General features: G+C 45.4%; 1 protein-coding gene across 1 annotated transcript in view; it reads left to right on the top strand.

The window, feature by feature from the left end:
* bckdha (branched chain keto acid dehydrogenase E1 subunit alpha) overlaps window positions 1-8,570 on the top strand; it is a 44,066-nt gene extending 35,496 nt beyond the window's left edge. Inside the window, exons 8-9 of the mRNA XM_078533289.1 lie at window positions 2,358-2,529; window positions 7,025-8,570. Of these exons, the coding sequence (XP_078389415.1) occupies window positions 2,358-2,529; window positions 7,025-7,195 (343 nt within the window). The 3' untranslated portion in view covers window positions 7,196-8,570. The remainder of the gene's footprint in view (window positions 1-2,357; window positions 2,530-7,024) is intronic.
* The last annotated feature ends 5,186 nt before the right edge of the window (window positions 8,571-13,756 follow it).

Here is a 13,756-nt window from a genome sequence, read left to right as displayed (position 1 = left end):
AGAGTTCCAAAACATCGTAACCTGACAAACTTCACATTTATAACAGTAGCACCTTTCACATCCTCGGAAGTCTCAAATTCCTTTCCAGCCAATCATTTTAAATTGGAGTTTGTTTGGACAATTAAAGGATCAGTTAAGCCATTTGCTGCAGTTGATTGAGGGAGAGCTCCCTGTACCTTTTCTAATAGTGTTGTGCGATCTTTTATATCCATCTCCATCAAAATGGAGCCGCAGTTTAATATCCCGCCTGAAAGATGGGATCTTATAGTGCAGCACTCCCTCAGTACTGCAACACAGTGTCAAATGTGTTTGAAAGGATTAGGGGGAACTTCTTCACTCAGAGAGTGGTGGGAGTGTGGAACGAGCTGCCATCTGACGTGGTAAATGCGGGCTCACTCTTAAGTTTTAAGGATAAATTGGATAGATACATGGATGGGAGAGGTCTGGAGGGTTATGGACTGGGTGCAGGTCAATGGGACTAGCGGAATAATATTTTGGCACAGACTAGAAGGGCCAAATGGCCTGTTTTTCCGTGCTGTAGTGTTCTATGGTTCTATGATTGGCTTCCTGCATTTTGTGTCACCTGCTGTATGCTGCTGCCAGACGATGGCAGGGCTGTAGACTGGCCACCCTCCTGGCTTTGAATTCAGTTGTCCAGGTCCGGTACAGTCAATCATTGACAGAAAGACTTGCTTTTATACAATGCCCTTCACATTCCCTAGGATTTACAAAACATTTTAGTGCCAATGTGGCAGCCAATCTGTGCACATGAAACTCCCAAAATCAGCAATGTGATAATGAGAAGATAATCTGTTTTGTGACATATGGTGAGGGATAAATATTGACCAGGATGCCAAGGAGAATGCCCTTTCAAAATAGTGGCGATCCACCTGAGAGGGCAGAACGGGCCTCAGTTTAAGGTCTCATCTAAAAGACAGTGCAGCACTCTCTCAGTGCGGTTGAATGTGTCAGCGTGGACTATGAGCTCAAGTTTCTGACATGGGACTTGAACTCACAACCTTCTTATTCAGAGGCACGCAGTGAGCCACAGTGCCATAGTTAACTGATCTTAGCTGGCCAGCTGTTAGGTTGCAACAATTGGACTCAAGCGGAAGAGGCAAAAATCAGCCAGAATTCCTACTCCTGGCCCAGGGACCCCAGCTCCACCGTGCACATGTAGACATGGGAATTCAGCTGTGCTATATCAATTAAGTATTTTTATACTTGACACCATCCAGGACGAAGCTGCCCACTTCACCAGCACCCCATCCACAAACATCCACTCTTTCCATCACCGACGCACAGTGTACCATCTACAAGATGCACTGCAGGAACTCACCAAGGCTCCTTAGACTTCACCTTCCAAATGCACAACCTCTACTGCCTAGAGGGAGAAGGGCAGCAGACACATGGGAACACCACCACCTGGAAGTTCCCCTCCAAGCCATTCACCATCCTGACGTGGAGATATATCGCTGTTCCTTCACTGTCACTGGGTCAAAACCCTGGAACTCCCTCCCTAATTGCACCGTGGGTGTACCTACACCACATGGACTACAGCAGTTCAAGAAGGCAGCTCACTACCACCTATCTCGAGGGGAATTAGGGATGGGCCATAAATGCTGGCCTAGCCATTGACGCCCACATCCCATGAATGAGTGACAAAAAATATACCTACAGTACATATATTGTGAAGTATTTATTTTTACTCATTCACAGGATACAAATATCGCTGGCAAGGCCAGCATTTATTGCCTATCCCTGATTGTCCTTGAGATGGTAATGGTGAGCCGCCTTCTTGGATCATAGAAACATGGGACTTCGGAGCAGGAGTGAGCCATTCAGCTCTTTGAGCCTGCTTCGCCATTTGATAAGATCAAGGCTGATTTGGCTGTGGCCTCAACTCCACTTTCCTGTCTGCCCCCCCCCCCCCCCCCCCCCAACCCCCCATAACCCTTGACTCCCTTGTCTATCAAAAATCTTAACTCAGCTTGAATAAGTTCAGTGACCCAGCCTCCACTGTTTTCTGGGGAGGAGAGTTCCACAGACTAACGACCCTCTGAGAGAAAAAAATCTCCTCATCTCCATGTGATGCAGGTACACCCACAGTAACTTGATACAACTGAGTGGCCTGCTCGGTCATTTCAGAGGACAGTTAAGAGTCAACCACGTTGCTGTGTGTCTGCTAGACACAGCCACAGCTCATACAGTCACTTAGGGATGAAATCAAATGATGACCTATGCCCTAGTAAACTATCCAGGCAGTGAGTCTGTGCCTTCAGGAGAAGAGGAAGGGAGGGCTGAAGGGGGGAGTGTTTCTGTAATTAATTACGGACTTGTATTCTGAATCCCACCAGGATAGGCCATCACAGTACCAGCGATGACAGCTCAGCCTATCGCTCTGTGGATGAAGTGAACTATTGGGACAAGCAGGACCACCCCATCTCCAGGCTCAGGCATTACATGGTGAACAAGGGCTGGTGGGACGAGGAGCAAGAAAAAGCTTGGAGGAAGCAGTCCAGGAAACGAGTAAGTATCACCGCAGGCAGCGGGACAGCATTAAAGTAAACCTTCTAAACGCTTCCTACGTGACAGCAGTAACTGCGGTTGAATTTGTGCTTTGTTGATTGTAAGATGCTTTGGAGCATCCCCAAATGAGGGACATCTCTATCAGAATGCAGACATTCTTTCTGCAAACGATCAAGTGGGGCAGAGGCTGAGATTAAATCAGGATTTGTAAACTCATGTTTTTGCCAGTAACTGCTGGCAATTACGTTTTGCATTGTGTTACTCAGCCATAGAATACAGGCAAGGAAGCTGACACTTTATAAACAATACTTGGCCCTTCTGATCTCCTGGACTGACATTGACTGCCTGAGGAAGTCATGAGGGATGGTGGGGGAGGAATTTTCCAGGGTATTTTTTTTTTCCTTTATCAGTTGTACATTTTTTTTATCTTTTTCCCTGCAGGAGATTATGTGGCTGGGAGAGGGAGTTGGTTTGGGTCATTAGTCTGTGGAATGCTCTTCCCCAGAAAGCGGTGGAGGCTGGGTCACTGAATTGATTCAAGGCAGAGTCAGACAGGTTTTTTGATAGACAAGGGAATCAAGGGTTATAGGGAGCAGACAGGATACTGGAGTTGATGCCACAACCAAATCAGCCATGATCTTATTGAATGGCGGAGCAGGCTCGAATGGCTTAGACCCGCTCCTAAGTCCTACGTTCCTATGATTCAAGAAGGCGGGGTGAAGGGAAGGTCATGATGTTCTGACCGTCATGATGTGTGCCCGGCTTGATCAGCCAGCTGGTATTCTGCCCATCATATGCCCAACCCTCGGTCAATGGTGAGTCAGCTGACTGACATTCAGAAGTGTGAGCTCATCCACTTGGGGTCCAAAAAAAACCAAATCAGAATATTTTGATCATGGTGTGAAGCTGTGAAGGAACAAAATGTGCAGACACACACACACACCACTAAAAATCTGAAGGCGAAATGTATTCCAGAAGGTCTAAGGGAATGTTGGCCTTTATCTCAAGGAGGCTTGAAAACAAAGGCAAGAAGTGATGCTCCAGTTGTAGAGATTGAATATTCACAGGGTGGCTATGGCAAGACCATTTTAGCTGCATGCACTAATTTTAGTAAAAGAAAATGCCTTTGTGCAATGCAGGTACACGTACTCTGTATGCATGTATTTACTTAGCAAACATTTACCACCATTCAGTGACACAAGGAAGTACGGCAGTCACAACAATCAAAAGCATTCACATACTCCACTTTTTTACCTTACCAAAAAAACCCACAAGGTTAAAATCACATGCATAGGTCATGTAAATACGACGCCTGAGATTGCATGGTGGTGAATTGATTGCATATCACTCCGATTTTTATTTATGAATCAGAAATGCAAGCAGCCACGTGTGGCTAGTGTATGGGACAAGACTGGAATGAAGCCTTGGTCAGGCCCCAAATGGAGCACTGCATTCACTTTTGGGCATCATATTGCAGGAAGGGTATATTGTCCTGGGAGGAGCTCACCGCAGACTCAGCAGAATCATATTGGGACTAATTGGTTGGGCAAACATTAGTTGCCTTGAGGTCAGAAGGTGAGGGGGTGAAATGTTTGAAATTATTAAAGGATCCAATAGGGTAGATACAAGGAAACTGTTTCCCTGATGTGGGAACCTAGAACAAAGGGTCACAGATTTAACATTAGAGCTAGAATTCAAGAAACAATTTTCCACACAAAGTATGGTGGAAATCTAGAACTCTCTTTCCCCAAAAGGCTCTGGATGCTGGGATCAATTTACATCTTCAAGACTGAGATCGACAGGTTTTTGTTAGCTGTGGGCATTGAGGGATTTGGGTTGAAAGGAACCGAGGTGGGGATCAGCCATGTTCTGATTGAATGGTGGAAGATTCAAAAAAGGCTGAATGGCCTCCTTTTGCTCCTGTGTTTCTAGGATCTCAAGATGGGGAGGGCAGCAGGTGTCACAGTATTATTTTTATTTGTTCAAGAGATGCAGGTCTCACTGGCAAGGCCTGCATTTATTGCCCATCCCTAATTGTCCTCTAGATGTTTAGTGGTGAGCTGCCTTCTTGAATCATAGGAACGTAGGACTTAGGAGCAGGACTAAGCCATTCGGCCCTTCGAGCCTGCTCTGCCATTCAATAAGATCATGTCTGATTTGGTTGTGGCACCAACTCCACTATCCTGCCTGCACCCTATAACCCTTGATTCCCTTGTCTACCAAAAACCTGTCTGACTCTGCCTTGAATCGATTCGGTGACCCGGCCTCCACCGCTTTCTGGGGAAGAGAATTCCACAGACTAATGACCCTCAGAGGAAAAAATTTCTCCTCACCTCCACGTGGTGTAGCTACAACCACCGTAGAGGTTTGATGCAACTGAATGGCTTGCTAGGTCATTTCAGAGGGCAGTTAAGAGTCAACCACACTGCTGTGTATCTAGAGTCACATGGAGGCCAGACTGGGTAAGGATGGCAGATTTCCTTCAGTGTTGGTAGGAAGAAATCAGTTAGGATTCAGCTGCTGATCAGTGTTGTGTTGGTATGGGATGAACTAGCTTCTGATGCTTCCCTAGTGGAACAGCCTGCCAATTAACTCACTGATAAGAACGATTAAGGATTAAAAGTGGCTATTTGGGCCATCAAAGCTGATGCTTTTGAAACCTCATTTCTACCAGTCTAACATCTAACTGACTCTGTGTGACTCCTCTATACCATTCAATACTAAGCTTGATGAATAATTCGGTGAGGTCCCAGAGCATCAGTGGAACTGCAATCCAACATGCATCAATGCCTCAGAAAGGGAGGAGAGAGCTGACGGGTGGGTTTGGGGCCTGACCAAGGCTTCATACCAGTCTTGTCCCATACATTAGCCACTAGCCACATGTGGTTGTTACTGTGGAAGTTATATTATTCTGTAACATGGGATGGCACCATGGCTCTAATTTGAAGCAATGTCTTATGCTGTAAGATATGTTGGAATATGATTGACAAGGAAGTAGTCAATGAATGGCATGACACTAGGAAGTTCTGAGGAACAAAGGGACCTTGGCGTGTGTGTCCATACATCTCTGAAGGCGGAGGGGCATGTTAGTGGGGTGGTGAAAAAGGCATATGGGACACTTGCCTTTATCAATCGAGGCATAGATTACAAAAGTAGGGAGGTCATGTTGGAGTTGTATAGAACCTTGGTGAGGCCACAGCTGGAGTACCGTGTGTAGTTCTGGTCGCCACATTATACGAAGGATGTGATTGCACTGGAGGGGTGCAGAGGAGATTCACCAGAATGTTGCCTGGGATGAAACGTTTAAGTTATGAAGAGAGGTTGTTAGACTTGGGTTGTTTTTGTTGGAGCAGAGAAGACTGAGGGGGCGACCTGATCGAGGTGTACAAGATTATGAGGGGCATAGACAGGGTGGATAGGGCACAGCTGTTCCCCATAGTTGAAGGGTCAGTCACGAGGGGACATAAGTTCAAGGTGAGGGGCAGGAGGTTTAGGGGGGGATGTGAGGAAATGTTTTTTTACCCAGAGGGCGGTGATGGTCTGGAATGCGCTGCCTGGGAGGGTGGTGGAGTCGGGTTGCCTCACATCCTTTAAAAAGTACCTGGATGAGCACTTGGCACGTCATAACATTCAAGGCTATGGGCTAAGTGCTGGTAAATGGGATTAGGTAGGTAGATCAGGTGTTTCTCACGTGTCGGTGCAGACTCGATGGGCCAAAGGGCCTCTTCTGCACTTTGTGATTCTGTGAACTGTATGCTGTGCCGCGGAGTGATGCAATATGTCCCACTGTTGGATGACTACCTGGCTTCAGCCCCAGCACTGAGTTGCTTCCCCTCACCCAGAGCTGAGATCAGGAGATTGCTATGCAAGCTACCAAAGTATGTTGTGGCTAAATGCCAACAGTTACTCTTCCTTTTAATTTCCTAGTCACTCAGCTGCAGGCTATGTGTTATCCAAAACAGGGAATTTCTCACATACCACATTGGCCAGCTGACTGCCAGAAACAATATCACCTTTCATTAGACAAGGTGCGTTTACCACCTACTGACATCCCTTTCGGCGAGATTCAAACCAGAGATACAATATCATTACTTCATGTCTCTGAGAGATCTGCTGATGAGCTGGGCGGTACCCAGTCATGTAACCTCAGCTGGAAGCACAGTACAAAGCCGAAAATCAACTGCAGATTATCCAGTGACTCTTAATTGGAAGCTGCTGTGTGTGGAGATCAACATGTGAGAGAGGAGGTGGATATTGTGCCAATATTACATTTGCCTCATAGAAGGAATGAAGGTTAGAGCGTGTTCTCTGCACTTCATCAAAGCTGGTTTAAGAGCAATGTCTAGTGGCTGCCAGGGTGCCCTCCGTCCATAGGTGCTACAGATCAGTAAAGCAACAAAAATGCATTTTAAAGCCAGGAAAGGGAGGTTTGCTGATCATGACACAGACGAAATGCCACTTGTTTAACTGACAGACTTTGCAATCTCTTTACCAGGTCATGGAAGCCTTTGAGGAGGCTGAACGGGCACTGAAACCAAAACTGGACCACATGTTCTCCGATGTGTATGAAGAGGTTCCAGCCAACCTCCAGAAACAGCTGGAGGCACTGCAGAGGCACCTGAAGATGTACGGGGAGCATTACCCCATTGACCATTATGAAAAGTAGGCTCTTTAGGAAGTCCCACCCTGTCCACTCACCCTCGATCTGCTTGGAAATGAGTTTCTGTTACACCCACACTGTTACAAAAATCACCTCTTGTTAAGTTATTGTTTCCCTGAAGTTGAATCTCCTTAATTATTATGAATCTTCTCTCCACTCGCTGCATGCCCCTCTAATCAGAACGCTCTGTTACTTGCAGCTGAGAATTATAGGAATTTGATGTCAGAGGGGGACTGGGACTCAGTGAAATCCTGGTCGTCCCTGATCGGCTCATCCTGAACATGGGAACGATGTCGCTGCGAGGAAGAGCCTTTCACTTTAAACACCCGTGCATAATGACATCAGTTACCCAGAAGCAGGGCAAATGTTATGACAACGCGGCGGGCCTAAATTATCCAGCGCACTCTGATTATAGGAAGTGGGGAACAATGGAAAAACAGGACCTGTGAGAATAGGCTGACTGTTCACCCTTGACTCCAATGTTCTCTCAGGTTTGGGAAGGCAAATTGTGAATGGAGCTCTATGAAGGTGGGGTTGGGTGGGGGGAGGTTGGCGGTGGTCTTTTTTATTTTCTCCTGTCTCGATTTGTAGAGTGGATTTATCTTCTCACTCATGTATATTCACTAAGGAAGGGTCTGCAATTGTATTGTGTTACCCTTGTGCTATATAGCTGGGTCAGAACGATAATCCTTTTTGAACACTACATAAATTTTCAGCTCCCTCTACGCACACCTCTTCTCTACGATATTAACAAAGATGATTCTCCGAGTTCCTCAGTAGCCTTGGGGGGGGGGGGGGGGGGGGGGGGGCGGGTTTGGGGTGATGCCAGGTGAGTACGGGGCCCCAGAAACCAGACTATCCTCAACCAGTCTGTACTAAATTATCTAAAGGCAGTCTCAGCCAGGGCACTGGGTGGGGTCTTGCCATTGGCCTCAGTGCCCCTGAGCCTGAGTAGCAGGTGAGCGGTGGGGGGTAGGGAATCAGCCTCCCTGCCCATTTGTTCTTGGTACTACACGTGCGCTCAAAAAGCGATAATGAAGACCCCTGCCTCTTGTGTGTCACTCTTCATTGCTGCTGAAATACTTTGTGGTGATTTATAACACTAAAGATCAGATCTTTTTCCCATTTAAAAAACAATTCTGCTCTTGGTCATTTAAGATCAAAATTGAATCTCCCTGTAGAACAATAGTTAGATACTACGAGTTAGTTGGAAAGTCTGTTGCTAGATATTGCAAATTTTCGTCTGTCAAATGAAATAAGGTCTAAATCACTATGTGAAAGGTCTTCCTCAGTGCAAGTTGCACCTACACAATCTCACTCGCAGCTATTTAGCACCCAAAATTAAATCCTGCTTAAATTACATTACTTTGGGGCTGCAGAGAAGATCAGGGTTAGTTAGGGGGGAGTGGGGTGGGGGCTGGAAATTTAGCCAGAATGCCTAGCCTGGGTCACTGTCCATTACCTCGTCTTGGGGAGAATCAGCTTGACTTCCCTGAAGAGTTGATTGGGGGGGGTCACACCTTTATCAATACTACTGTACTTAAATTGGTGTTTGTTTACAGATGACGAGGATAATGCAGGTCGCTTCATCGTTGCTGCCTGTATAACAATCACCTATAAGCAGCGGTAACCCGGATCGTTGTCAGGATAATGACCTGTAAAACTGCCAGACTTGTGCACAGGTTGGTTAAAATGTCACAGCTGGCATTGTGGGGGTTAAATCGCAGCCTGCATAATTACAGTTAAACTCTGTCCAGAAGCATCGCAGTGCAGCTCCCCGTCAGATCCAGTGTTTCATCTCTGGCTAGCCAGGACTCCTGAAAGGGGGGGACCCACTGTCCAGGGATCAGTTGAGTGTTACATCCAGTTAAGATTCATGGGGAAGGTCAATAGAAGCTGCTGTAGAGTGGAGGGGGCCAGATCATTGAGGGTGCATCTTTGTATGTCATTCAGTTCCGCCCCCCTCCACACCCCCCTCTCCATCTTTCTCCCTCATTGTGCATTTTGGCAGTCAGGTCTGGCATTGCCTTCCTGACACGTCAAAGTAATTCACAATGTGACGGACAGGGTGTAAAGATAGGGAGTTATTTATCTCACTGGCGGCATGACCTGGAGGGACAGTGGCTGCTTTTTTGCCAAACTTGTAACAAGGCAATTAGGACATGGGACAAAAGATGCCAGATGTGGAATCGAGCAGTTTAGTTGGGGAGAGGTGAAGTTCCTAGTCCACAATGCGGTGGTCACAGAACCGAGACATTCACTGTTTCTCCAGCCCATCTCCTTTATACTCCAGTCCCACTCCTCCATCAACCTGCCCGATCCCACTCTCTTCCCCACTCATGGCATTAAAATGAGTAACGTTAACATTAATACACCATCTTATAACATTATCTAGTGTTGGCTTTGGCTCAATGAGTGCATTCTCGCCTGAGTCAGAAGATTGTGTTTGTAAGTTCCCACTCCAGCAATATGAGCAAAAGCCCAATGTCCTGAGGTTGTGAAAGGCGCTCTCTATCTATCTATATACATATATATATATATATATATATATGATATATATGTGTGTGTAAGATTCATCAGTCAGGGAGATCTGATTGTGGTTTGTGGTGTTAGAAGCCTGCCCAATATTTTATTGATCTGGAGTGAGTTCCAGACTGCACTTCACCCTATAAAGCTCATCGTTGAAACCAAAACACAGCAATGTCGACAACTGCCTGGCCATTTGCTTGATTCTTCTGTCCATCTTACTGTCTCACTGCTGGACTGCTACTGTCAGTGAGAATTGACATGACTGACTACACAAGATGACACAGGCAAGTTTGCTTTAAGTATTCACTACAGCCTTTTCCAGATGTGACAAGTATGATTTGAACAAGTTTCTGAAAAAGTCTCTTACTCTAAAGACTGGTATCAGAAATGGGAGGTGCTGCATCAAATGCACTGTTTCCCCCACCCCCAACCTCAACCTGTCTTCCATTTTCTGTATGTGTTATGTTTGTTTAAACATGCAGAGTTCCTCCTACTAAGAGGCTCGATATGGTTCCTGTACTGGACACGGTTTGTTTAGACCATTCGGGGAAAATGTGGTAACATTTATCTCAGTAGAAGGAACTTTTGGACATGTTCTGTTTTAAGTGGGGTAGGCACCCAAAACTGGTCAGTACATGTCCAAAATTGGTTATAACATGCGCCAAGTGCAATCTGACCAGACACCAGCTGATTTATTCAAGGCTGTTCCTGCTGCTCATTGATGCCAGGGTTGCCAACTCTGGTTGTGTGTTTCCTGGAGATTTCATCATGCAAACTCCTGTCTCCAGTCAAACTGCATCACTGATATTTTCATAACCAATAAATTATTTTTTTTTTAATTAAAATAAGAGTGGTTTTATTTTAAATGCCCCTATGATGACTTTCTCCTCTCCCAGTGATACGCACAGCAGTAAACAGGAGATTAATCTTTCATTCCTGGAGGCTCCAGGACAATCTTAGATGATTGGCAACCCCTATCCACATGAGCTGCTAACTGCTGTAAATTGGGTGAGCTGCAACTCCATCCTAACAAAGGAGCCAAGAGTTTACTCAAGTCAACCAACATTATGATAAGGGTGCATTCCCCTTCACCACCTCCCACCCCTTACTCAAACCTAAATGAGTAAATGGTACTCAATGAACTGTTACTGATATCAAAACTATTTGCATAGTTTTCACTCTCATTTCCTCTGTTAATTTGTCCAGTGACATTGTAAATGTTCTTTCAGGAAGATGCTGATGCTGTTGTTAATGTATGAGTCTAATGATAGCTGAAAGCTAATAGCATTGCTGTAGAGTTAAGCGCTCTTTTGATTGTGTGGGACTCAGAAGGAGAGTTTAATTATATCAACTAAAAATTCACATTGAGTGCTGAACTGGAAGCAGCCAGAACAAATTCTAATTCCATATTTATCTTTATAAAAGCTGTTACAAAAAAGATGTTAAAGCTGTGTGTATAATCATTGGTTTAAAAATAAATAAATAAAAGCAAAATGGACAGAGAGAAATTGTGCTTTCGAACATTGGCGTTAAGGGTTAATTGTTGCTTCTGAAGCACAATAAAGGCACTGACTAAAGGTGTTTTCTTAACACATGGATCCGCTCAGAGGTCTGCCTAGTGTCAGGCCATTGTGTCTCATACCTTCGGACCAGCAGGGAAAAGTATTTGACCTTAAGGCATCAACGTGTGAACAAATTTAATCTAAAATCCTTGACATGGGTTAAGCAGCCCTAGAATTTTGAATGTGTAGCAGGTAGTCTCCCCCCACATGTTGTGGTGTCCAAACTCCCTCATGCAGTGGTCTACGGACTCTATCTCTCTCACACACACACGTACAAAGAGTATACAGCAGCAGCGTGTGTGTAAGTGTGGGGGAGTTATGAGGGAGCACCGCAGGGATTCAGAGTTCTTTCCCAAATGTAATGGTGATGTATTAATTGAATAGCTGATCAAACATGACTCACTTCAGCAGCATAAGTGACCGGCTGGTGACTAGTGGAGTTCCGCAGGGGTCAGTGTTGGGACCACAACTTTTCACTTTATACATTAATGATCTAGATGAAGGAACTGAGGGCATCCTGGCTCAGTTTGCAGATGATACAAAGATAGGTGGAGGGACAGGTAGTATCGAGGAGGCGGGGAGGCTGCAGAAGGATTTGGACAGGTTAGGAGAATGGGCAACGAAGTGGCAGATGGAATACAACGTGGGCAAGTGTGAGGTCATGCACTTTGGTAGGAAGAATAGAGACATAGACTATTTTCTAAATGGGGAGAGAATTCAGAAATCTGGAGTGCAAAGGGACTTGGGAGTCCTAGTCCAGGATTCTCCCCTAGTCCAGGATTCTCTTAAGGTTAACTTGCAGGTTGAGTCAGTAGTTAGGAAGGCAAATGCAATGTTGGCATTTATTTCGAGAGGACTAGAATATAAAAGCAGGGATGTGCTGCTGAGGCTTTATAAGGCTCTGGTCAGACCACATTTAGAATATTGTGAGCAATTTTGGGCCCCGTATCTCAGGAAGGATGTGCTGGCCCTGGAGAGGGTCCAGAGGAGGTTCACGAGAACGATCCCAGGAATGAAAGGCTTAACATATGAGGAACGTTTGAGGACTCTGGGTCTATACTCGATGGAGCTTAGAAGGATGAGGGGGGATCTGATTGAAACTTACAGAATACTGAAAGGCCTGGATAGAGGGGAAGATGTTTCCATTAGTAGGAGAGACTAGGACCCGAGGGCACAGCCTCAGAGTAAAGGGAAGACCTTTTAGAACAGAGATGAGGAGAAACTACTCTAGCCAGAGAGTGGTGAATCTATGGAATTCATTGCCAAAGAAGGCTGTGGAGGCCAGGTCATTGAGTGTATTTAAGACGGAGATAGCTAGATTCTTGATTGGTAAGGGGATCAAAGGTTACGGGGAGAAGGCGGGAGAATGGGGTTGAGAAACTTATCAGCCATGATTGAATGGTGGAGCAGACTCGATGGGCCGAATGGCCTAATTTCTGCTCCTATGTCTTATGGTCTTATGGTCATAAGTGACCACCAGCTGTTGCTCTGACAGGATGTGTGAGATGTTGATAACAAAAAGCTACTAGACTAATAACCTGGAGCCAAGAGTTCAAATTTCATCACAGGAATTGAATTCAAATTCAGTTAATTAAATAACATCTGGAATAAAAAGCTGGTCTCAGTAATGGTGACCATGAAACTACCAAATTATTAACAAACCCTTCTGTTCACTAATGTCCTTTAGGGAAGGAAATCTGCTGTCCTTACCTGGTCTGGTTGATGTGTGACTCCAGACTCACAGCAGTGTGGTTGAATCTGAAATAGCCTAGCAAGCCACTAAGTTGTGTTTGAGAAGGCGACTTACCGTCACCTTCTCAAGGGCAATTAGGGATGGGCGCATCTTGAGAATAAACTTTAAAAAAAGTTTTGACATTCCTGACTTTTGACGCTATGGTGCTTCACTAAACCGCCTGAATCTCTACCCACTGTTCATGTCATGAGTTCCCAATCTTAACAAGGTCTGGGCAGCCTGACAGAGGGTTCAGGGATAGAGTTGTGCCTGTTGTGAACTGAGGTGGCAATCAGGAGGGCAGATCTTCAACCGTTATATTGTAGCACATGACTTAAAGAGGGCTGGAGCAAATTGTCCTGTCGTTTCCTTCTGGTTTAAACAATCACCATCAGGGTAACAGTCGATGAATTTTGGAGCTTTGAGGCCTCTAGCCACACTAGGCCTTTTCTGTAAAGAGGATAACAAAATAAACCAGGTTCGAAAGACGTGTTAAATCCAAAATCCATTTTGGCCAACCTTTTAAGCTTTCAGAAGCATACCAGGTAACTAACAGCGAGTCATAAATGCTAAATCCAGCATTGGACTTTATCCCTTTCTTCCATTGGCTAACACTCTGGTCACATTACGCCTCGTTTCCGCATTCAAGTAAGGTAATAACCAGTCTAAGTCTATTATCTAACTCCTCAAATGGAAAGCATGAAAGAACCATAACTCCACGTGATCAAGCTGCCCTACTTTCGT

This window comes from Cetorhinus maximus, chromosome 32 (genome assembly GCF_964194155.1).
Source record: "Cetorhinus maximus chromosome 32, sCetMax3.hap1.1, whole genome shotgun sequence".
Classification (NCBI taxonomy): Eukaryota; Metazoa; Chordata; class Chondrichthyes; order Lamniformes; family Cetorhinidae; genus Cetorhinus; species Cetorhinus maximus.
The sequence above is the reverse complement of the archived record's forward strand: the minus strand, read 5'-3'. Positions and strand labels throughout refer to the sequence as shown.